The 23,543-nt window shown below is 41.1% G+C and overlaps 1 protein-coding gene across 1 annotated transcript in view; it reads left to right on the top strand.

Moving 5' to 3' along the window:
• Positions 1-4,414: 4,414 nt before the first annotated feature.
• KCMF1 (potassium channel modulatory factor 1) overlaps positions 4,415-23,543 on the top strand; it is a 20,151-nt gene continuing 1,022 nt past the window's right edge. The window contains exons 1-5 of the mRNA XM_034653381.1: positions 4,415-4,599; positions 8,742-8,881; positions 14,387-14,488; positions 17,186-17,360; positions 19,585-19,867. Coding sequence (XP_034509272.1) covers positions 4,569-4,599; positions 8,742-8,881; positions 14,387-14,488; positions 17,186-17,360; positions 19,585-19,867 — 731 coding nt within the window. The 5' untranslated portion in view covers positions 4,415-4,568. The remainder of the gene's footprint in view (positions 4,600-8,741; positions 8,882-14,386; positions 14,489-17,185; positions 17,361-19,584; positions 19,868-23,543) is intronic.

The following is a 23,543-nucleotide window of genomic DNA, read 5'->3' as shown; positions in this document are numbered from 1 at the left end:
TGTTTAAGAAGTTAGAAAACATATGGGGAACCTGTGTGGCTCAGTCGGTTAAGCATCTGCCTTCGGCTCAGGTCATGATCTCAGGGTCCTGGGATGGAGCCCTGAGTCAGGCTTTCCCACTCAACGGGGAGTCTGCTTGTCCTTCTGCCTCTGCCCCCTGCTCCCTGCTCGTGCTCTCTCTCTCTTTCAAATAAATAAATAAAATCTTTTTTTTAAAAAGCTAGAAGGGCACCTGGGTGTCTCAGTTGTTGAGCGTCTGCCTTCAGCTCAGGTCATGATCCCGGGGTCGTGGGATCGAGCCCCGTGTTGGGCTCCCTGCTCAACGGGGAGCCTACTTCTCCCTCTCCCACTCCCCCTGCTGGTGTTCCCTCTCTCGCTGTCTTTCTCTCTCTTTCTCTCTGTCAAATGAATAAGTAAATAAATCTTTTTTTAAAAAAAAGTTAGAAAACATACATTTTAGAAATGACTCCATCATGCTTGCTTCGGCAGCAGATATACTAAAATTAGAAATGACTCCATCAAAAAATAGTAATTTTAAAAACAACAACAACCCTGTTTCTTAAGATTTTATTTTTTTAAGTAATCTCTGTACCCAACATGGGGCTCAGACTCACAACCCTGAGATCAAAGGTCACATACATGCTCTACTGACTGAGCCGGCCAGACCACCCCAGCAACCCTATTTCTTAAAGGTCTGACAGTTACTAAACTCCAGCCGGGTTGTAGGGGAAGCCTCCCACCACCTCACCCCCTCACCCTGCAGGAGAGTTACGGGCATTTAGATTTGGGTAACTTAGAATTATGTCGGAAGAGTAAAACAGGCAAGGGACAAGTATCATCAGACCTTCCTACTCAAAGTGATGGTTGCCAAGTGTGGCTTTGTCAGCATCCATGTTGCCGGAAGTTCCGTTCATTATACTAGTCAGCAGGTGCCCGCATTATGGAAAGAAAAGCCAGGCCTGCAGAGTAACCACAAGACGGCACACACCAGAAGTTAGTGTTCAAAGCTGGGTTTACCTTTCTGGCACCTTTTTAGCACAGTTCATGCTCCATTTGTTTGGCAAAGTTTTTTGTATCCAGTTACATTAAACTTCCATTTGTGAGTCTGAGTAGTTATTTACCCCTTTTCAGTATTTGTAATGTTATGTTGAAAGCATTGTCCTGCCTGGCAGCTGTTTGGAATGAGCAAATTTTGAAGTGTTCCATCTTTTTGCTCAAATACCATCTTTTCTGTGAAGCTTTGTTGCCCACACAGTTTTTCCTTTTCTGCTTTATTTTTCTCCATAGTGCTTTCTTCTAGTTTTAACAGCTCCGTTTGTTTTTGTACCTGTCTTCACCCACTAAAATGTCAGCTTCACAGGGGCAGAGCCTTGTGTGTGTTGTTACTGCTCTGTCCCCACCACCTAGAACATAGTAGGCACTCAGTACTTGTTGAATTTGCTGGAAAACTGTTGGCTTGATGCCATCAAGGCTTTCAGTGTAACTTGGTAAGATCTCAGTACAACTTTGGACATCTTGACTATCTGGAAGCGTATTTTGAGGACTGATTTAAAAGGTTGTATATACTAGTACTGATACTGAATTATATACCAGAAAATGTGAGAACATAATCTTACTACATCTGAATGAAATAATGTAAGACCTTCAGGGGCACCTAGCTGGCTCAGTCAGAGGAGTGTATGACTCTTGATCTCAGGGTCGTGAGTTCAAGCCCCACATTGGGTATAGAGATTACTTAAAGGAAAACAAGAATGGTACTACAGACCCCCTCTGCCAGATCTAAAAGAGTGTCAGCCCCAACCTTTCAAGATCCCTGAGGGCTCCATACCCCCCCCCACGGACCAAATTTTATCATTCCCTGTTTTCTTTTTATAGTTTCACTACATATTTGAGTTCCTAAAGTAGATAGTGTTTTTGAACTTTAAACTATCTATATCTGTATCTATATCTTTTGAGACTTTCTTTCAGTCAAGAGATTCTTGAAGTCCTCACCTGTGGCTATGATGCATTTTCTAATTCATTCTGTAATAGACCTCTATTGGACCTTTGGGTTGTTAACACCCCACCTCCCCACCCCCATTGCAAAACCTGCTGTGAACATTCTTCTACATTCTTCTGATACACATGGACAGAAGATTCTGCAGGGAATCTACTTAAGAGTGAAATCACAGAGTCCCAGGAATTGCACGGATTGAACTTGACTAGAATGTGAACAAAAATTTTCCAAGTTGTCGTACTGATGTATCCTCCCAATAGCAGGGTAGAAGTGTTCTGTTCTATCTTCACTAGCGTGTCCTCACTAGCACTTGAAATCATCAGATTTCTAGGTTTTTGCCAGAATGGTAGATGTAAAACGGCAGCGCGTGATGGTTTTGTCTGCACGTCTTTGATGACTGATGAGATTGAGCGTGGTTCATGTATTTCTGGTCATTTGTGTTTGTTGTTCTTTGTAGTGTGGACTCAAGTCTTTGCCCATTTGCCCATTTTTCTTTTAGATGTTGGTCATTTTCTTACTGCTATGTCAGAGTTCTTAATGTATTCTGAACCCCAAACTGTTTGTCGTGTATGTTGTACACGTCACCAGTTTTGGGGCCGCCTTGTCTTTCCATCACTATAGGACATTAAAGGTAAAGAAAAATCTTAATTTTAATGTGGTTAAACCCATGGATTGGACAATGTGTGTGTGTTTTAAGAAATTGTTTCCTACTCAGTACTCATAAAAATATTCCCCTATATTGTCTTCCAGGGATTTTTTCCCCCCATTTTCCTTCAGCATTTGTCTTTAAACTGTCTGGAATTGATTTTTGTGTGTTGGATCTGTGGCAGAGATCCGAATTTATTTTCCCCACATATGGATAATCACCTGTCCTGGCACCATTCACTGTGTCCTTCCTCCTTTTCCCACTGATCTCTAGGGACTTTGTTGTCATAAAATAGATTTCAGCATGTGTGTATCTGTTTTGGGCTTTCTGTTCTATTTCATTGGTCAGTTGATCTGTCTCCATGCTAATAGTATCCTGTCTTAATTACTGTAGCTTTTTTTTTTTTAATTCTTTAAGATTGTATTTATTTGTGAGAGAGAGTGCCAGTGAGCAAGCATGCATGGAGGAGGGGCAGGGGGGAGGGAGAGGGACCAGCAGACTTCCCACTGAGCGGGGAGCCCCATGTGGGGCTTGATCCAGGGACCCTGAGATCATGACCTGAGCTGAAACCAAGAGTCCTATGCTTATCACTTAACCAGCTGAGCCACCCAGGCGCCCCTGACTGTAGCTTTATAATAGTTCATGATATGTTAAGTAAATCCTTCCATCTTATTTTTCTTCAGGAATATCTTAGTTGTTCTTGGCCCTTTGCAACTTGCATAAAAAATTTGAGTCAGTGTGTCATGTTCCACAAAAACTTCTTTTGTGATTTTGATTAAAATTGCATTGATTCCACCAGTCAATTTGGGTAGAATTTACATTCATTTCATTGAAACTTCTCATCTGTGAACCTGATATTTTTATTTTTTAAAGTCCTTTAGGGGTATCTGGATGGCTCATGCAGTTAAGCATCTGCCTTAGTCTCAGGTCATGATCCCACCATCCTGGGATCGAGCCTCACGTTGGGCTCCCTGCCCAGTGGGGAACCTGCTTCATCCTCTCCTCCCTGCTTATGCTCTTTCTCTCTCTCACTCTTGCTGTCACCCTCTAACTCTCTGTCTCTCTCTCAAATAAATAAATAAAATCTAAAAATAAATAAAGTCCTTTGAATGTTTTGAAAGTGTGTGTGTGTGTGTGTGTGTGTGTGTGTATATATATATATATAAAGATTTTTTTTTTTAAGTAATCTCCACACCCATCGTGAGGCTTGAGCTCACAACCCCAAGATCAAGAGTTTCATGTTCCACCCACTGAGCCAGCCAGGCACCCTTGAGTATGTATTTACTAATTTGCTTCATAAAGGGCTGCCCATTTTTGGTTAGATTTATTCATAGGCATTTTTTTTAATGCCGTTGCAGATGGCATAATTTTTTTAAGTTATTTTCATTAGGAATGTAAATCAGAGTAACAGATCCACCATATCGTTGGAAATTCCTGTAGCATTTTACTGTGTTGTTTCTAGTCATTTTAGGAAGGAAATGTGGGGTTAAATGTGTACCTTAAAAAATTTATAGGAGCACCTGGGTGGCTCAGTCAGTTAAGCGTCTGCCTTCGGCTCAGGTCATGATCCCGGGTCCTGGGATTGAGCCCCGAGTCAGGCTCCCCGCTCAGTAGAGAGCCTCCTCCTCCCTCTCCCTCTGCCTGCTGCTCTGCCTACTTGTGCTCTCTCTATCTCTCTGTCAAATAAATAAATAAAATATTTTTTAAATGTTTTTTAAAAATTTATAAAAATGAGATGGAGTATGGCCTATTATAGCTGCTAATTAATGATATTTCTTTTTTTTAATAGGTGTCAGCTGTGATGCATGTTTAAAAGGAAATTTTCGAGGTCGCAGATATAAGTGTTTAATTTGCTACGATTACGATCTTTGTGCATCTTGTTATGAAAGTGGTGCAACAACAACAAGGCATACAACTGACCACCCAATGCAGTGCATATTAACGAGAGTAGATTTTGGTATGTATTTAACTCACATTTTAATGGGTCGTCATGTAGAAGTTTGTATGTATGTGCGTGAAAAAGTAAAGGCAGAATGTTCCAAGATTCTTGCCAATAGGGTACATTAAAAATAACATGAATCTTTTATATTCTAAATAATTCCCTTAATCACAGCTTAATTGTTCATGAAAGCCATTCAGAGATCTATAAAACTGACAAGTAGGAGATGGAAGAGTGCCTCAGTAAAGAAGGAGTAAAGTCAATGGACTGTTCTTGCCAACAGCACACAAGTATTCTTGCTCTGGTTATCAGAAAGCAGATTGTTTCTACAGTTGATTAGAAGACCTTGTTAAGCCATAGGAAAAGCTATAAATGTTTCATGCTGTAATTTCTTACCTAGTCAGCACTTGTTATCTTCCTGTTTAGGGCCATCGTAGTTGCTGTGAAGTAGTATCGTGGGGTTTTGATGCGCATTTCTCTGATGGCTAATGATGGTGACCATGTTTTCTTATGCTTACTGGCCATTTGTAGATCTGCATTGGAGAAATGTCTATTCAGATCCTTTGCCCATTTTTTAATTGGGTAATATGTCTTTTTATTTGAGTTTTAATAGTTCCTTGTATACTCTTTATACAAGTTCCTTATTAGTTGGATGATTTGCAGAAATTTTCTCCCATGGGTTGTCTTTTCATTTTTTTTTTTTTTAACTTAGGCTCCACGTGGAGCCTAATGTGGGGCTTGAACTCAGGGCCCTGAGATCAAGAGTTGGACACTTAACTGACTGAGCCACCCAGGCACCCCGTGTCTTCACTTTTTTGATGGGTGTTTTGAAGCACAAAAGTTTTAATATTGATGATGTCCAGTTTATCTACTTTTTCTTTTCTTGTGCTTTTGGTGTCATATCTAAGAAACCATTGGCCAATCTAAGATCATGAAGATTTAAAACTGTGTTTTCTTCTAAAAGTTTTATTGTTTTCGTTTTTACCTTAAGATCTTTGATCCATGTTGCATTAATTTTTGTCTATGGAATGATGAGGTAGACCATTCTTTTGCATATGCATATCCAGTCATCCCAGCATCATTTATTGAAAAAGACTGTTCTTTACCCAGTGAATTGCCTTGGCATTCTTGTTAAAAATCAGTTGACATGAGGTGAGAAGGTTGGTGAGATGGGGCAATGTTGGTCAAAGGCTACAAAGTTTCATTATGCAAAATGAATAAGCTCTAGAGATCTGATGTATAATATAGGACCATAGTTAACAATATCATATAATTGAAATTTTTGGAGAGGATAGAACTTAAGTCTTTTCAACACGCTCACACAGAGGTAACTATGTAGAGGTGTTTGATATGTTAGCTTGATTGTGGTGATCTTTTCACAATGTGTGTGTGTATATATATATACATCAAAATATCAATGTGTGTACCATAAATATACACAATTTTTATATGTCTAAGATATCTCAATAATCTAATAAAAAAGAAAAGTTGGTTGACCATAAATGTGTCTTTTCCTAGATTCTTAGTCTATTTCATTGATTTATAGCTCTCTCTTTGTGCTAGTACCACAGTCTTAATTACTATAAACTTATAGTAAGCTTTGAAATTGACAAGCGTGAGTCTTCCAGCTTTTCTTCTGTTTTGTTTTTCAAGATTGTTTTGGGTAGTCTAGATCCCTTGAGTTTCTGTGAAAGAATTTTAGGATCAGCTCATCAAATTTCTGCAAAGAAGCCAACTGGAATTTTGATGGGGATTGTTTTGAATCTGTAGGTCACTTTGGAGAGCAATGGTATTAAGTCTGCCAGTCCATAAACACGAGATGTTCTTCCATTTATTTAGGTCATCTTTGATATTTTTCAACAAAGTTTTGTATCTATCAGAAGAAAAGTTTTACACTTTGTTCATTAAATCTGTTCTAAGTATTTTATTCTTTTTTGCTGTTGTAAATGGATTTTTAAAATTTTACATTTGGATTGTTCACTGCAAGTGTATAGAAGAACAATTGGTTTTTGTGTATCGATCTTGTATCCTGCAATGTTTTTGTTGTTTATTAGTTCTGATGGTTTTTTAATGGATTTTGTAGGATTTTCTCTCTTTTTTTTTTTTTTTAAGATGTATTATGAGAGAGAGAGTTGGGGGGAGGGGCAGAGGGAGAGAACCTTTAAGCAGACTCCCCACTGAGCACAGAGCCCGAGGTGGGGCTCGATCCCCTGCCCCATGAGATCATGACCTGAGCCAAAATCAAGAGTCAGATGCTTTGACTATGCCACCCAGGCACCCCTAGGATTTTCTGTGTGGAAGGTCATGTCATCTGCTAATAGAGATGGTTTTACTTCCTCCTGTCCATCTAGCTGCTTTTCATTTCGTTCCTCACCTAATTACTAGACCCACCAGTAAAATAGTGAATAGAAATGGCAAGAGTTGGGGTGCGTGGGTGGCTCAGTCTGTTGAGCTTCTGACTCTTGGTTTTGGCTCAGGTCATGGTCTCAGGATCCTTGGATCCAGCCCCATGCCAGGCTTACAGGGAATCTGCCTAAGATTCTCTCCCTCACCCTCTCTCTTTGCCCCTCTTCCTGTGTGGGCTCGCTCTCTCTCAAATAAATAATCTTTAAAAAAAGAAATAGCTGGAGTGGAAATTTTTGTCTTGTTCCAGGTTTTAGGGTGGGGGAAGACATCCAGTCCTTCACCCATAAGTATGATGTTAGCTATGGGTGTTTTGTACGTGCCCTTTATCAGGGGAACAAGTTTTATTCATTTTTATATATTTATCCCCACCTACCCCAAAACCACCTGGCAAGTCTTACACATATAATAAATGGGTAAATATTTTTAAGGTAGTCTAAATCTTCCTAAAAATGAATGTGAACAAATCTCTTATGTAGTGAATACTTTCATTTCCTCTTCCCACAAAAATGGTCATATCTTAAGCGTTTGTGTCATGTTAAATATAGTTCTTTATAATGAAGAGATGTAGCATACTAAATATACTTGCAATTGTAATTCCTTTTGTGCTACTAATGGAGAAAAATAGAACTTGAAATGTACTAATGAGGCAAACAAGTTATTTGCATAGAATATCACTAATTGGTCAGTTCTTCGGTAACGAGTTTGGACAGAGTTTGTCGTGGTAGTGCTCCATTCAGGTTAGCATTCTACAAGAACTCAATGCTTAGGATCCTTCTTGCTGAATGGTGTGTGCTTTAGACAAATAACTGCATCTGGGAGTTGGCATATTGATCACAGTCGCCTACTCTGAGCCCTTGTGCTCTTGTATTATGATACACCCTGCTAAGTATTTTCTTTTTAAGATTTTATTTTTAGGGGGCTCCTGGGTGGCTCAGATGGTTAAGCATCTGCCTTGAGCTCAGGTCATGATCCCAAGGTCCTGGGATCGAGCCCTGCATCAGACTCCCTGCTCAGCAAGAAGCCTGCTTCTCCCTCTCCCTCTGCTGTTCCCCCTGCTTGTGCTCTCTCACTGTCTCTGTCAAATAAATAAATAAATAAAATCTTTAATTAAAAAAAAAAGTTTTTATTTTTAAGTAATCTTTATACCCTACATGGGGCTTGAACTCACAACCCCGAAATCAAGAGTCACACACTCTACCGATTGAGCCACGAGGTACCTCTCACCCTGCTAATTCTTTGTGTTGACATTGGCATTGCTACGCATACAGAGACAAAGCAAAAATAAATTACAATAAAATTAGAACTAGATGTGAAATGAGAGGTGTTTCAAAATTAAATGAAGGGGGTGGTGCCTGGCTGGCTCAGTCAAAGGGGCATGTAACTGTTGATCTCAGGGTCGTGAGTTCGAGCCCCACCTTGGGTGTAAAGATTACTTAAAATCTTCCCAAAAAAAGAAAAAAAAAACCCTCAAAATTAAATGAAGAGATAAAAAGTTACTTGCTTTGTTTTTCTCTAAAGGCAATAATAGCTATATGGGTAGAAAAGAAACTTTGGAGGGGTGTCACGGAGTCCCAGGGAGATAAGGATGGTGCATATGTAAGCAGAGAGGTACCCGAGCACTCCTGGACAGAGTGAGGTGTTTGGAGATCTCAGGCATTCTTTTGTTTTACATTATTGTGCCATCTGTTTACGTTTTTATATATTTAAAAAAACACAATAATTATTTCTCACTACACTTCCACTTTGTTTTTCAGATTTGTACTATGGTGGGGAAGCTTTCTCTGTAGAGCAGCCACAGTCTTTTACTTGTCCCTATTGTGGAAAAATGGGCTATACGGAGACATCTCTTCAAGAACACGTTACTTCTGAACATGCAGAAACATCAACAGAAGTGGTAAGTGAAGCATCCTTGTGTCTAAAAGGATGTGTTAAAGTACATTATTTCTACAAAAATAAAGCTAGGCAACTATCCTCTGTCTCCTGCTAAGTGGACTGATACTGTTGGCATAATAATTATTAAAATTATCTTTTTAGAGCAAGTTTTACACATCCTAGGAGGCTGCACGTGTGTAAGATAAAACACGCTTCATTTGTTCACACTAGCCTTTCTGACCCTGTTGCTAAAAGCACAGTATGGAATCTTGACCAAACTCAGGAGCCCTTAGCAAATGCCCTGTGAACAGGGTAAAAGCGCCCCAGACTGCAGCACAGCTCTTTCTAGAGTACTCTTGCTACCTGCTCCATCTCTCTTTGTCAAGGAAACCTTTGTAAAGAAATCTTTAAATCTTAAGTCATTAAGTGTAGTAATCCATTGTCACATCTCATTGTAACAGATCACTTACTTGGTTTTCATCAGGTCAAAGCTCTAAGGTCCCTAGATGGTCCTTCTACTCTAATCTTTCCCAGTGGCTAAAAGGCAAGGACCTAGAATAATGCACGAAGAAAATCTTGCCTTGAAAGCTTTTTGGATATTTAAGTCAGCGTATATTCAACTTTTAAGAAATGATAAAGTGTACCCGAAGAGTCCCCCTTCCCCCCTTTACCATTGGGAATAATAGATAAAGTGAGAGATGGACCTCTAGGTCTGGAATTTAGAGAATTTTGGCACGAGCAATTGCACATTGCATCAACTAATAAGCCCCTAGGTGTACTCAAGACAAATTAGCTGAAACTCAAGAGAAATAGTGTGATCGGGGACCCATGGCTACTAAGAGGCAGAGTCAGGGTTTGAACTCAGCCAGCGTCCCTCTGGGTTGTCCCTGCTTAACCACGGTCCTGTTTCAGCTCTGCCGCAGCTCTGCTCTTGCAGCTGTGCGTAGGACAGGTTCACTTCTGTTCCCGTTTACACTGCTTAGTGGGATGCTTAAAGTTGCTTCGAAGATTTATAGTTCAAACATTTGGTAAATTTACATGACATTTGTCCTCCAGCCAAATTTTACTCTCCAGCAGCTCAGAACTGCTTTCGTCCTGCACTGTCTAGCAGCCTCAGAGTACTGTTGTCACATGTTACTGCTGTTCGTAATTTGTTCTTACTCTGTAGAGGTGACTTTGCTTCCTTTGGCACAGCCCCAGGTACTGGTCTGAGGAGTGTGGACTTGATTGCATCTCTGCCCTGGTTGTTGTGGGAATAATTTGTTTTTGACTTAATTTCTGTTAAGTTTGGGTACTTTATTTACCTAGCTACACTAGAGATACACTAGAGATAGACTTAAAATCCTGACTAGGCAGTAGGTCCTAGTGCGGTACTTTCATCACCCCACCCGGACAGGACGGCTACTCTACTTTCCACATCCGAAATGGGAGAATCTAGCAGAAAGTTAAGTCCTTTCCATGAATGAAAAACTAATTCTTTAAAATAGGAATCAGTAGCTCTGCCTCAGCACCTTTGCCTTTATTTTTTTCTTGAGAGTAAATACACAGAATTTGTTTACCCTCCTCTGTACCTGATCCGCAGTCTGGAAATGAAATACTTGACGTCCACAGATGGTTTCATGGTGTGTCTCTCAGAGGTCCTGCTCAGCACATGCCTTTATGAAGTTCCCAGGCTTTCAGCACATGGCTCAAGACAGTGGCCTTGCCATTTTTCAGTTGGTATTAGTGGAGTATTTTAGGGAATGCTGCCTCCTCACTGGCCCTTAGTCTGCATGGACACCACATCTGCCCTGTGTTTCCACCCGGGCATTTCAAGTGAAAAATGGCAAGCAAACAAGAATCTTTGATATGAGGGCACAGGGTTTTTTCTTCTTCAAATCATGTGAGTCATGTCCTTCTCAGTCCCTGGCTGGCACTATGTATGGCTTCCTGACTAGTGTCCACACCGGTGGACTGGTGCCTATGCCACCCCAGTTACTAAATACTTTGAGTGCCTCTCTGTGTACGTGTGGAGCCTGTTATCAGCTCTAATAACGTTACAGTTGTATGTGAATGTCCAGGTGATGTTACTAGGTGTCCCCTCCCACCCCACCCCTCACCCCAGTGTTTTGCCAAAGTCATGGTTAGTCAAACATGGAAAAGTTCTGGAGTTCAAGGGTGACTCATGTCATTTTAGTGGGGGACTGTATTCACATAACAACTAACTGTCTCTCCTTTTTTCTTCCTGTTTACATTTTTCTTTCTGAATGCTCAGTGTGCTGTCTTCGCTTTTGTCCCTGTGTTTTCCTGCATGTGTCCTCTAGGCCAACAGTTTGTATCTTCCTAGAGGACTTAAGGATCTCACTCCTCTAACCAGCATCCATTTGGAACATTTAGGGGCAAGAGGCTGTGTCACTGCAAATGTCATTGTCACCACTAGAAAGCATTTACTGATACCTGACACAGCTAGCAAGAAAGTCTCCTGAAGGTTAATTTTCAAAAAACAACTTTGTAGACAACTTTGTAACCTTGTCTGTATTTTTGTTTCCTTTTTCAGCTAGGGACTCTAAGGCCCCAACCTGAGATTTGCCTCCCTTCTTAAGATTAATTTGCAATTATTCAAGAGACTTTTGATTTTGAGGGTATGGACGGAACCCTTCAAAGCCAGATACTGTGAAAAACATCTGATACAGAATGCATAGTGAAGGTGATGACTAGTTCAAAATGTAAGAAGCAGATTGGGTTATAATCTCAGTTGTCTCCATGTAAACACCAAATAATGCTAAATAATGTGACTTTGAAATTAAGCACAGGTTCTTAAAATCCCTAATACTTATAGTGAGATTTGGTAGATTGGGACAACTAACTGGATTTTGGTTGTGGGAAGAATTAAGAGGGGAAGGAGCCCAACATGTAATTTTAAAATCTATCAATCTGGTGGTAGAAGTGAGCAGTCGTTGTCAATTGGGATTGCAAATATGGATTATTGAGGAAGTATTAGGATGGTGGAAGAAACATGGTAGGTAGAAAAGCTTTTCTTTGGATGTAAAAAGGCATTGAGAAGTGACTCTAAAATTTTTCTTAAATCTTCCATTGCAGCTTGCACTGCAGCTGACTAGAAAGCCTTCAGGGATTTTGTTGTTTTTAGATGAAACATGCTGCTATGTTTCGTTAATGATATGTAGTTAATTTTTCACTTCTTTGTTTAATAAAATCTCTTGTAATTTATCTGTAGAATATTATACTTAAAAGATAACAGCACTTTTTGGTTTACCAGCATTTTCTTCCCACTTCCAGAAATTATGAACAGAATTATTCTGTTCACAATTAACAGCAGGACTCTAATAGGTCATTGCTGGGAAATTTTGGCTTTCTACTTTTCATTTGATGTATTTACACATTTTCATTACTCTCCAGAGTGGGGGTTAGGGTAGTGGTTAGCATTTAGGTGCTCCTCGTTTATGTTAATGATACATTTCCCTCCCTTTTTAATGAAGACCTGGATGTGTTTATAACAGAATGAATTATATTTGAAATAGCGTGGTGGTACTGTGTTCCATTTATAAGAAATAAAAATGAAGGAGAAAGAAAGATTTTTGGAAATTTCCCACAGTCTGACTTTAGACATTTTGAATAATAACTCTTGGGCACCTGGCTGGCTCAGTCGGAAGAGCTTGCGACTCGACCTCAGGGTGGTGAGTTTGAGCCCCACATTGGGGTTGTAGAGATTACATACATACATAAGCTTAAAAAAAAATAATTCTTACAGAGAAAAATGATAGCATAAAAGGACCTTTGAGGTTTTTTTAGTAATTCAGAATAAACGGCTTTAGCTGATAATTTACTTAATATTTGAACAGTTGTTTGTCTGGAGCACAAAATAGAAATTATCATCATTGGGGCACCTGGGTGGCTCAGTTGTTAAGCGTCTGCCTTTGGCTCGGGGCATGATCCCAGCGTGCTGGGATCGAGCCCCACATCAGGCTCCTCCGCTGGGAGCCTGCTTCTTCCTCTCCCACTCCCCCTGCTTGTGTTCCCTCTCTCGCTGGCTGTCTCTCACCCTGTCAAATAAATAAATTTTTTAAAAATCAAAAAAAAAAAAAAGAAATTATCATCATTGTTGTGGCAATGTGACGCCCCCCCCCCCCCACTTCTTTTGCACACTGTCATGCCTAAATGTTATTCTCATGAGCATCTGTAGGTTTTCTTGAGGCTATTACTCAGACTCTTGAGGCAGAGAGAGTCTGGACAGCTGACTGGGCGTAAGAGGAACTGGGATCAAATCCGACTCAAACTCTCAGGGGACTCCTGCTTTCTAGTCACGAGAGGGTGGGGATGTGTGTTGGCTTAGGCTCTGGGAATCAGTTTGTTTTCCCCTCTGTGTCCCAGGGTGGGCCTTCCAAGTCTCACCTTGCCCCTGCCTCCCCGTTTCCAGTGCCATTCTCGTCTTCTCCTCTGCCATGAACAGGCAGCAAGGTCAACTGAGTGCCTGAATTTTACTCCAGGGGAAAGAACTGAGCCACACAACACATGTACTGGCAGGATGAATCACATATCCCATCCTCAGCCCTTTCGTCCCTCGAAAGACACAAGCCTAAACCTCTGTGATTTCCTGGGGCTTCCACTGGTTGTGCTCCTTTGCGTCAGGCCTGTCTTCTTGGCTCTGCTGTTTGAAGTTCTTCATACCCCAAGGCTTGGCTACTACCACTCTTAGACCATCATCTTCCCATTTGGATTTCTAGAAGAGAAAGGGCATTTCCTCTGAAAGTGCCTCATTCTTTCAGTCCTTCCCCTCTTCTCCCTATTTCGCCACTTTCTTGACACTGCTGTTTCAGAAACAGTATTCCCAACCTATGAAGTCTCCCCTGAGCGCTGCCTATGTACACACCATGTTCTTTCTCCTTTGTCCTGGCCCTTGCCCTACGGTGTACTGGGAAGTTGATCTCCTACTCCCTGGTGTTTTGTTCCACCCCCATTTTCCCTTGGAAGTCCTGTTCATGACTGTATAGAGCACATTTGCATATTATCAGTAAACACTGTCTTAATATTTGAGTTTGTATAGTTGTGTTTTAATAAGAGTTTTGCTGTCATATTTGGAGATTGGCTCTCAAATCTAGCTTACTTGGGGGACGTTTATGTCTCAGTCTTTACCATTCAAGACCGGACTTAGATGGGAATGTGCACTGAATAGCACATCTTCTGAATAGCACATCTTAAATTTTTTTTTTTACATCTTAAATTTTTTTATGGGAGCTATTTTGCTAGACCATGCAGGTGCATCGGCCAGGCTGTTGAAAGGCTTTGCCAGAGCTTGAGTTTGAGCTGTTCGTTTAGAGCTGTTGGGTCTGACTCTGACGTGATCTGTTTTAGTTTAAGTACCAGCGTGGATGTGTGGTAGGTCATAGGCAGGCCTCTGGTGCTTTTGACGAGCGCACCATCTCTGCTGTGCTTTTGCCTGGTTGAAACTCAGTCATAGTAAAATATTCATCCGGCAAGATGTTTGATCAATATTCATCTGTTAAATCTGCTTTCTTTACTTTCATTTCAGATTTGTCCGATATGTGCAGCGTTACCTGGAGGCGACCCTAATCATGTCACGGATGACTTTGCCGCTCATCTGACACTTGAACACAGAGCCCCTAGAGATTTAATATCCTTTTAAGAGGCAAGAAGGGTTCGAGTTGTTTGTAATGTTTGTTATTTTGATTATTTTTAAGGACAATATACCTGGAGAGAAAAACTAATCTCCAAATTATTTTAGTTTTTTTGACCTTTCCTGAAAGTGACTCAGTGTTGAGATGCAATTCATTTCTCTTTTTATATGCCATGACTGTCCCGTGAACAATGCTCATTAAGTGAAAGTTGCTTTGCTCATCTCTTCACTTCATTACAGTCAGATTTTTTTAAGACCGTTTAACAGGGTTATACGTTTTCATACAAAAGAGGAAAATGCTAATCCAAATTAAAATCTAAGTATATATGAGGAGAGTTTATTTGCTTCCCCTTCATGTGCTCTGTTGCCTTATCCTGTAATTGGTGGGATGATCAGCAAGGACGCATGTTGGGGCTGCTTTCCCTTTGGAGTCCACTTCTCCACAGACCGCCATTCCCCACCCAGTCTCTCAGTGGGTCAGCATGAGGTCAGGTCCAGCTCCAGAGTCCTTTCCCGCTTTTCTTTCTGCTTCCCCTTCACAAGTCTGCCTCTCAGCAGTGGCTGGTGACGTTCCCTGTAATCCAAGAGATGAGCGGCCCACCAGAGTAATTAATTTTGTACCCTTTGTGCTTGTTTCAAGTTCTGAATTGTTTTTCTATGACTATCTATCACCTGTTAACTTAGGGGTCTGTTTTCATGTAAAGGCTTCAGTGTTCGTTGCAGTACGAAGCAATTCAAGAGCTAATTACAGCTTTTCTCTTTGCCAGACTTCATTCTGATTCCTTTGATTGCCTCCCGACAATCATAATTCAACCTTAGTCCTATTGAGGAAGAAACTGGTTTGATGGTTTTCTCGTTCCACAGCTCCCATCCCTTGCTTACGGTTCCTAATTTTCTAATTGGAAATATGGTCCCTCAGAGTTAGGGGAAGATGAGAAAACTAATGGAAAGATAAGGACATGGAACAAACCTAAGAGATTAGAATGTCAGCCAGACCTGAGCCAATCAAGGGGCTAGTACTCACTGAACAGAGGAAACCACTTTTCCTCTCTGCTAAGTGCTGCGGACACTGAAAGCATAATGAAGAAAGCGTGTAGTTTGTTGTTTTTTAAAGAGAATAAGAAAACCCAGATGGGCCAAGAATACTTACGTCTTTGAATCACTTCACATTTTACATAAAAGAATCTTACAACATACCCAGAGGGTTATGCTTGATCCCTGTTCACTCTGTCTTCATAGAGAAGCTAGGCAAGTAACTGAAAGCCAAGCTGTTATCCTGAATTTTTTTATTTTATCCTGAACTTTGTCAGCAAGTTCAAGGGCCTCTAGTGAAATTGGTGTCCATTCAGTAGACTGTCCCATATCATCTACATCCATTTTTGTGAAATTTTTGTAAGAATCTCTGGTTATCAGAAGAAGATTAAATTACGCAAAATATAAGAATAAGAGAAGGCATATGTTACATTCTAGATTTCTATATTACCATGAGGTTCTGTAAAACCAAATGTTGACATTGCAGTTATCCTGGAAATATACTGATTTTTCAGGTACTTCAAGTGCTGCTGTGTGGTGACTTTGTTTGTCATGAGGGCGTGGCTTCTCGCCAAGCCTCGTAAGCACCAGAACTTTTTTCTTTTCAACTGTTCTGATGGAACTCTTCCTAAAGTGTAATTGTTACACCCAGATGCTTTTAAAAGACAAAATAAAATGATGGCAGCATCACTTCCTGTAGAACCTGAGCCGTGATCCCGAATACCATGATGAGACAGTGCACCTTGTTGGAGCCCCTCAGCCTGTCCCTCAGTGACTCCACGATCATCAGCTGAAGACTGGGAAGCAGCAGAAAGTTATTCTGCATGATACAGATGTTCTGTGTGCTGCTTTGAAAGAAAAGTCTCTTTTACGACGAGAGCTGGCTTTTCCCATACATTGGCCAGCGTGGAAACGCAAGATTGTCTTCATGAGTTTGGGCGGCCGTGTGCTCTTCGGGACGTCCTTTAGTTTGAGTCAGCTGCAGAAGACGGGGGAGGCTGCTGGCAATGTGAACCTGTTGAGAAATGTGGTATGACTCTCTGTGTGTCCACTTCTACAGAAATTCAACTCTAGTTTTCTGTTTTGCAGCAGCGTTGAAAAAGAACTTGAGGGCTGATCAAAACTAATAACCGAAAGGAGTCTTTTACTCCTGAATTTAAATTATTCCTACTGTTCCTTTCTTATTACCAATAATAATTGAGATTTGATTAGCACAACTCTCCTCAGGTATTATTAAAATTGATGCTTAACAATTCTGGTTACTTCAGTATGAACATATATGAAATTCAGTACTGAGGTCAGGATAAGGAGATGGCTCGCCTGGGTGTCTGACCTGACAGCACCGTTCACCCCTTCTGGTTATTGTAGCTGGACCCTAGGAAGAAGTTTCTTCCCACCTGGAAAACCTTTTTCCCCTTTGAAAACACACACACACACACACACACACAATATATACACACTCATTGCTTTATATCTGAGAGTCTTTTTTTTAGAGTTAATAGCCCTCATAGATATGGTTCTGACATTTGCATTCTAAATTAAATGTCCTGTTTTTAAATGTTTACAATTTAGGAAATCTGCATGTCTATCTAGCAAGGGCTCAAGTGATTTTCTTTTTCTTTCTGTGAAATACTTGGGTTCTTTTCTTAACTTTGGAGTTATGATGAATCGAGTGGTGTTCGACATGTACGTAGAATGTTTCACCCTGGCCGGGGATTAGGAGGTCCTCGTGCTCGTAGATCAAACATGCACTTTACTAGCAGTTCTACTGGTGGACTTTCTTCTTCTCAGAGTTCATATTCTCCAAGCAATAGGGAAGCCATGGATCCTATAGCTGGTAAGTTAATTGCATGATCATAAAGGAAATGACCAGGGAGGGGGCGGCGCTGTAAAAGTTGTTGGTGGGATTTGTGTTGTTAGTCTCTCATGCTCCTGTATTCCTTCACAGAATTCCCCCAAATCTTATAAATATTATAAAAGTAGACAGTATAAAGTAGTTTGTAATATTCTGGCATTTCCTTAAGTACTTAGAGCAGAAGGTCATAAGAAATGGTTCTGGGTTCTCTATTTGTGGCTTCTGTTGGAACCCAAGAAAATGATAAAAGATTTCGGAGTTGAAAGACTGCCAGAATCCCCTGGTTCAACCTCCACAAGCACACAGATAATAAGACTAATTGACAAGACTAAGACTTAAGCTCTTCTCATAGAAGAAAGTAAAGTAGGAGTTTCTCTGTTCTTGGTCTTGATTTGAGAACTATATTCTTAGGGAACATACTGAAAAGTACATGTTTTAATAGCTTAGAAAAATCGTATTTAAAAAGACAAAATTTGAACATATAGTTCATAGCCAGGTCCACTGGGTTTAATACATGGCCACCCTAGGAAGCCAGCAACAGAGCAGAGGGGTTGGGAGTCAAAATATAAGGTCAGAAATCACAGTAGCCTGAGACTGTAAGACACACCAAGCACAGACAGGTAGTAAGACCCTGGAAAGCCTGTACAAGTTCTGAAATGTGTGCGTGTGGTGGAATATATATCTGGAAGTTGTGATGCACCTTGCCGAACACCCTGGAACACTGGTAAGTGTAAATCTGTGATAGCAGTTAGGAACAGGTTCACTCATAAAATGTTCTTAAAAATGTACGGCATACAGATAGAAAATCATAATTCCGAATGTGCTTTGGGCATTTGGATATGCAATAAGCCCTGTAAACCGAGTTTTCGGGATTTTAAAAAATATGTCTTCATTCAAAAGGAATATTTACCTGCTGTTTTTGGTAGCAGGCTCTAAAAGTTAAATTTCTAGAAGCAAAATTCAAAAGTGAGAAATTCTCTCCATTCAGTTTTTTCTGTCAGTTTATTTTAGTGATGGACTCTATGAAAGAATGGTGTAAGAATCCCTGGGATAAAACAACAGTGAGGAAGAAAACAGAAATGTACCCTGTTAATGAGTTTTAATGATGAAGAGCATTTGCCAACCAGGAAATGTCTGTGAGGCAGTCGTCAATCCCATGTAAGCTAGGAGAACCCTCCCACCGCCGCCCCCCTCAACGGGGCAGGGCAATTCCTGCAGCTGACTTAGATGAGAACTCAGGGACAGAGGTCCACATTGCCCTTGATGAGTACAACCTTATTGAAACAGAGAGTCTGGATTGTAACAGGCCACTAAGTAGGCTGTACAGTCAGGAGACAGTCAGCCTTACTGAGCATCGCCAGTGGTACTCACTTCAGTGGTACTCTGGTACTCTCAAATATCAGTACCAGAAAGGACCAGAGAGAAGGCAGAGGTGCGTGGTGCAAAGGGTCACAGATAGAAATGATCCAGGCCTCTTGGATATAATTCTGATCATCATTCAATCATTGAATAAACGTTAGAGGCCTCCTGCGTTTCAGGCACTGTTCTAAGAGCTGGGAGTATCATACATGGTAGACTTGATCCCTGCTTTCATGGAGCTTGTGTTGAGAGTACGATGTATATTATGATTGGACCAGCAGGTGATCCACTTTAATTTACTAAATACTAAGAGAAAGTATAACAGTCCATTAAGCAGCCGTCTGTTATGTTTTATTAAAATGAAGATAATTGTATGTGGGTTAATTGTATTTGCATTCCCCGTGCACAACAGCTCCTACCTCCGGCAGGCATTCTGAAAGATACCGAGGGGCGCCTGGCTGGCTCTGTCAGTAGAGTGTGCAGCTCTTGGTCTTGGGATTATACATTCAAGCCCCATGGTGAATGTAAAGTTTACTTAAAAATAAAACCTTTAAAATAATAAAATAAAAGATATTGAGCTCCTGGGCACCTGGTTGACTCAGTTGATAGAGCATTCAGCTCTTGATCTTGAGGTCATGAGTTCAGGCCCCACATTGGATATATAGATTACTTTAAAAATAAACAAATAAAAATAAAAGGTATTGAGCTCCAAGCTGAAACTTGATGTTGCCATGGATACCTGCCTGTTGTCAGTCATTTCTAATGTTCCTCTAAAAGAGTGATCTTTAGCATTTTGTTTTCCACGGTATTTTAAGGAGACATTAATCGCCTTCATTTCCATTGGCAGAGCTTTTATCTCAGTTATCAGGAGTGAGACGTTCTGCAGGAGGACAGCTTAATTCTTCTGGCCCTTCCGCCTCTCAGTTACAACAACTGCAGATGCAGCTGCAGCTGGAACGGCAGCACGCCCAGGCGGCGCGACAGCAGCTGGAGACCGCGCGCAACGCCACCCGGCGTACGAACACAAGCAGTGTCACCACTACAATCACGCAATCCACAGCAACAACCAACACAGCTAACACAGAAAGCAGTCAGCAAACTATCCAGAATTCCCAGTTTCTTTTAACAAGGTAGTTCATTTATCAATACCGCTTTGAGGAGTAATGTTTTATTAAGCACTACACAGTCCGCAATGATCTTTTCTCTTTTGTGCCTTATATATGTTCTTGGAGACTCGGTCTTTGATCAAACTCTTAAAACTCCCAAATCTAATCAAAATTGCATATTCAGGATTTGCCCAAGAATATGAAAAATAATGATTATTTTAGAGAAAGTAGAAATGCTGGTGGTCTTGTTCCAACAGTGAATTATCTAATGTGAATATTTTTTCTCCTATATTGCCCATAAAACTGAAACCTAAAAAAAACTGAAAACTGAAACCCCATATCATTACATTTTGGGGACATATTAGGTCCATTTATTGTCATAATTAACCTTGCCTTTTTTAAATTGCTAATTTCAGTTAGCTGTGAAATATTAAAAGGTACGAGAGAGGATTTCATAACATAATAGTTTTCTTCTGAGAATTTCCAAAGAAGCAGGAGTTAAATTCTTACAGTTGCCACAAACAAAAGTAATAGTTTTAAAAAACGGTTCACCGTGGTGTAAAAAATAGTACACACAGTAAATGGTTTTACAGGTTGGAATAGAGTTACCTGCTTCTGAAAACTACCATTAGCCACTAAATATATCTTCTCCCAAGCTGGTCTGCATTTTTTGTGACTCTCAAGAATATAAAGGATTTTAGAAAAAGCAGTGATGGGTAGACTTAGGCTCAACAGGTTATAAACCTGGACTGATCTGGACCTTTAATGGAGCGGAGCGAAGTATAAAGTACAAACTGTGAAGTGAATGAGAAAATTAGTATAATGTATCAGTTATCTTCAAATTGACAGTAGAAGACAGTATTATCTCTGTATATTTTTGTCATACTTTTTAATATCTCTGCTAGTGCAGTGGCACGTGTGCATAGTTGTAAATAATCTGTTGTGGATGCAGAACAAAAAATGTTGGCAGACCCCCGTCTAGAGCCCAGGTTTGCTACTTACTAGTTTGGACCTTAGTCAAGTCACTTAACTTCTCTTAACCTCAGTTTTATCACCAGTAGCCCCTGAGTTTGGCCTTATGAGAAAGAATTGTTTTGAGGATGAAACAATTTCAGGGCATGTATGGCCTGGTGCAGTATCTGGCATAGAAGAAAAGCCCAGTTAATGGTTCCCATGATGGTCATTTGTTATGGATCTAAGGAGGCGTTTCGGGTGGGGCAGTCTGCCTTTGGATTATCTCTGCAAAGTCAGAAACTGTGCTGAGTTATTATTTTAAGTGTTGCTTCAACATACATCACTGAGCCACAGGCGGGTCCTACCACGTAACCTTACCTGCGTGGACCTACCAGCTTGCCAGAGCTGGATGCTTACCACAAACCAGAAATCTGTGTGTTCCCGTGAGAGTTCACTGAGCTGTGGTAGAATGAATGTCTTTGGAAAAGACATCTTCCCATCCTTGACCCATTCTTTTTTTAGCCCCAAACTCAGTGGGCTGGATTTGGGGTTTTTCTCTCTGTGGTTGCTCTACACCAGACGCCCAGCTCCCAGGGCATGGCGTGGGTAGCCTTTGAGTCGCCTTCCTTGGATTCTGGTCGTAGCTTCCTGAAGAGCCGCTTCGGTCATCCGATACCGCTCAGTGCACAAAACCTTGCAGTGTGCAGACCATTTTCCCCATCTTTCTCATTGTATCATTTGCTCTTGACTCATATGATTTATCTTAAGCAATATTCCCAAAAACGTTCCCTGGAACTTGATATATTATTCTAAGGAAATAGATAGTTACTATGTTCAGTTTTTTTCCTGACAAATAATTTTGGGCAAAACTAAGTAACAAAAGTAGTTTATTGTTGGGCTTCTCAGAACTTTAATATCTTAACATGCATTATGAACCTTCAAGGCAAGAGAGCTTCAAGGCTTCCTTTTCCAAAGGAAAAGCCTGGTCTCTGGTCGTGTAGCCATTACGTGATGTTTGTAGGGCCCAAGCCTTGTCTTTGGCTTCTTTGACCAGGGACCATTCTTGTGCATGTTGCCCTGGAACTCATGGTGGGGAAACAGTTTCTTTGGGATCCAAAACTGTTGACCTTTTAGAAAGTGATTGTTTCAGGGCTTGTGTCAGATTTCAGTCTTTGGTAATGGAGTCAGCCGGTTTTGCTAACTCCAGTTTGAAGATCTTCACAAGCTTTGCAGACTTCCAGATCTCAGATGCAGTTTGGCCCATTTGGGGATCTAGCCCTAGTACCAGATTTTATCTGCCTTTTAGGAGTGAAATATTTTCTCAGTTATTTCCTAAAAATAGAAACTGATGTTGTGGGGCACCTAGCTGGGTCCGTTGGTAGAGCGTATGACTCTTATCTTGGGGTTGTGAATTGAAGCCCCACATTGGTGTGGAGATTACCTAAAAATAAAATCTTAAAAAAACAAATAGTAATATTTTAATTACATGCCCTCCAAAGGGTTGGGGACTTCAGCCTACATGTCTCTGGTTTGCTCGCTGTAGGCAACCTTCTAAATAGCATCAGTCATTGCCTTTCGGTGTGGGTTTAGTGGCTTTTCTACAGTTACCTTCCAGATCCTTTTGCCTTCTTTACGTTCTGAAATTTAGATCTTTTTGTTTGTTTCTGAGCCGTAGATCTAGTCATTCAGTGGCTTTGAACTTGACAGCTGTGAGGTTTTGAGCATGTCACTTAATCTCTGCTTCAGGTTCCTCTTCCTATAAAATGTTAAGAATAGGACCTAACTCATAGGAGTTAAGAGACAACACCTGTAAAAAGCACTTAGAACAGAGCCTGACCCATAGTAAGGACCCAGTACCTGTTGTGACTTTGGGATGCCCCTGTGCCTTCCAGCTTGGCTGCGACAGCGCGATGCAGGTACCTGTCCCTGGCAGAGCTTGGGCTTGAAGTGCACCTCCCCTGGGAGAGCCACCTGCCGTGCGTGCCTGCTGGGTGTCCTTGCACGGTCACCATCTTCCCCCCATTTGGTTATTTTTCTTGCCCTCAGGGCTCCAGCTCGTTTCTCTTTCTGTCTCTGACACTACAGATGTAGAGAAATAAAATCAATACTGAAACTAAGCAGAATTCAGCTTAAGTCATTAATCAGGTTAGTGACAAGAATTCAGCTCTCACGTGTGTTCAGTGTCCATGCAGACGAGCCTAGTTCCCAGCATAACGCAGGTCTCGGCAGCATGTATCATCAGATGAGCGTACCGGACTCTTAGTGCACCTGCTGCTCGGGCCTTCGTAAGAGAAATGGGGTGCGGGGATGGGTGCCCGTGTGTGTGTGTGTTTTCTTGCCCTCTCAGGCTTCGGGACAGATCTTCACTTCAGGAGGAATTAGATGGAAATAATAGAAAAGTCAGAAGAACCTTTAGGATTCTTTCAGCTGAATATTCTCGTCACTAGTTTTTGTGACCAGGGTTGCTCCTTTCCCTCTTTTTCCTGTCCACAGGTGAAATTCTGGTTTGGAAATCACTACTTCCCCAAGCGTATTACCTATCGGAAATTTGTTTTCCTCGGGAAAATGTTCACCACCGTTTTTCCCGGAGGGGGTGTGAGAAGTCTAAGAGTATTTTTTCCCACTGAACCTAATTAAAGAAGCCTAGAGGGGCGCCTGGGTGGCACAGTGTTAACGTTAAGCGTCTGCCTTCGGCTCAGGGCGTGATCCTGGCGTCATGGGATCGAGCCCCACATCAGGCTCCTCT

This window comes from Ailuropoda melanoleuca, unplaced genomic scaffold (genome assembly GCF_002007445.2).
Source record: "Ailuropoda melanoleuca isolate Jingjing unplaced genomic scaffold, ASM200744v2 unplaced-scaffold8299, whole genome shotgun sequence".
NCBI lineage: Eukaryota > Metazoa > Chordata > Mammalia > Carnivora > Ursidae > Ailuropoda > Ailuropoda melanoleuca.
This window is presented reverse-complemented; position numbering and strand designations above follow the sequence as displayed.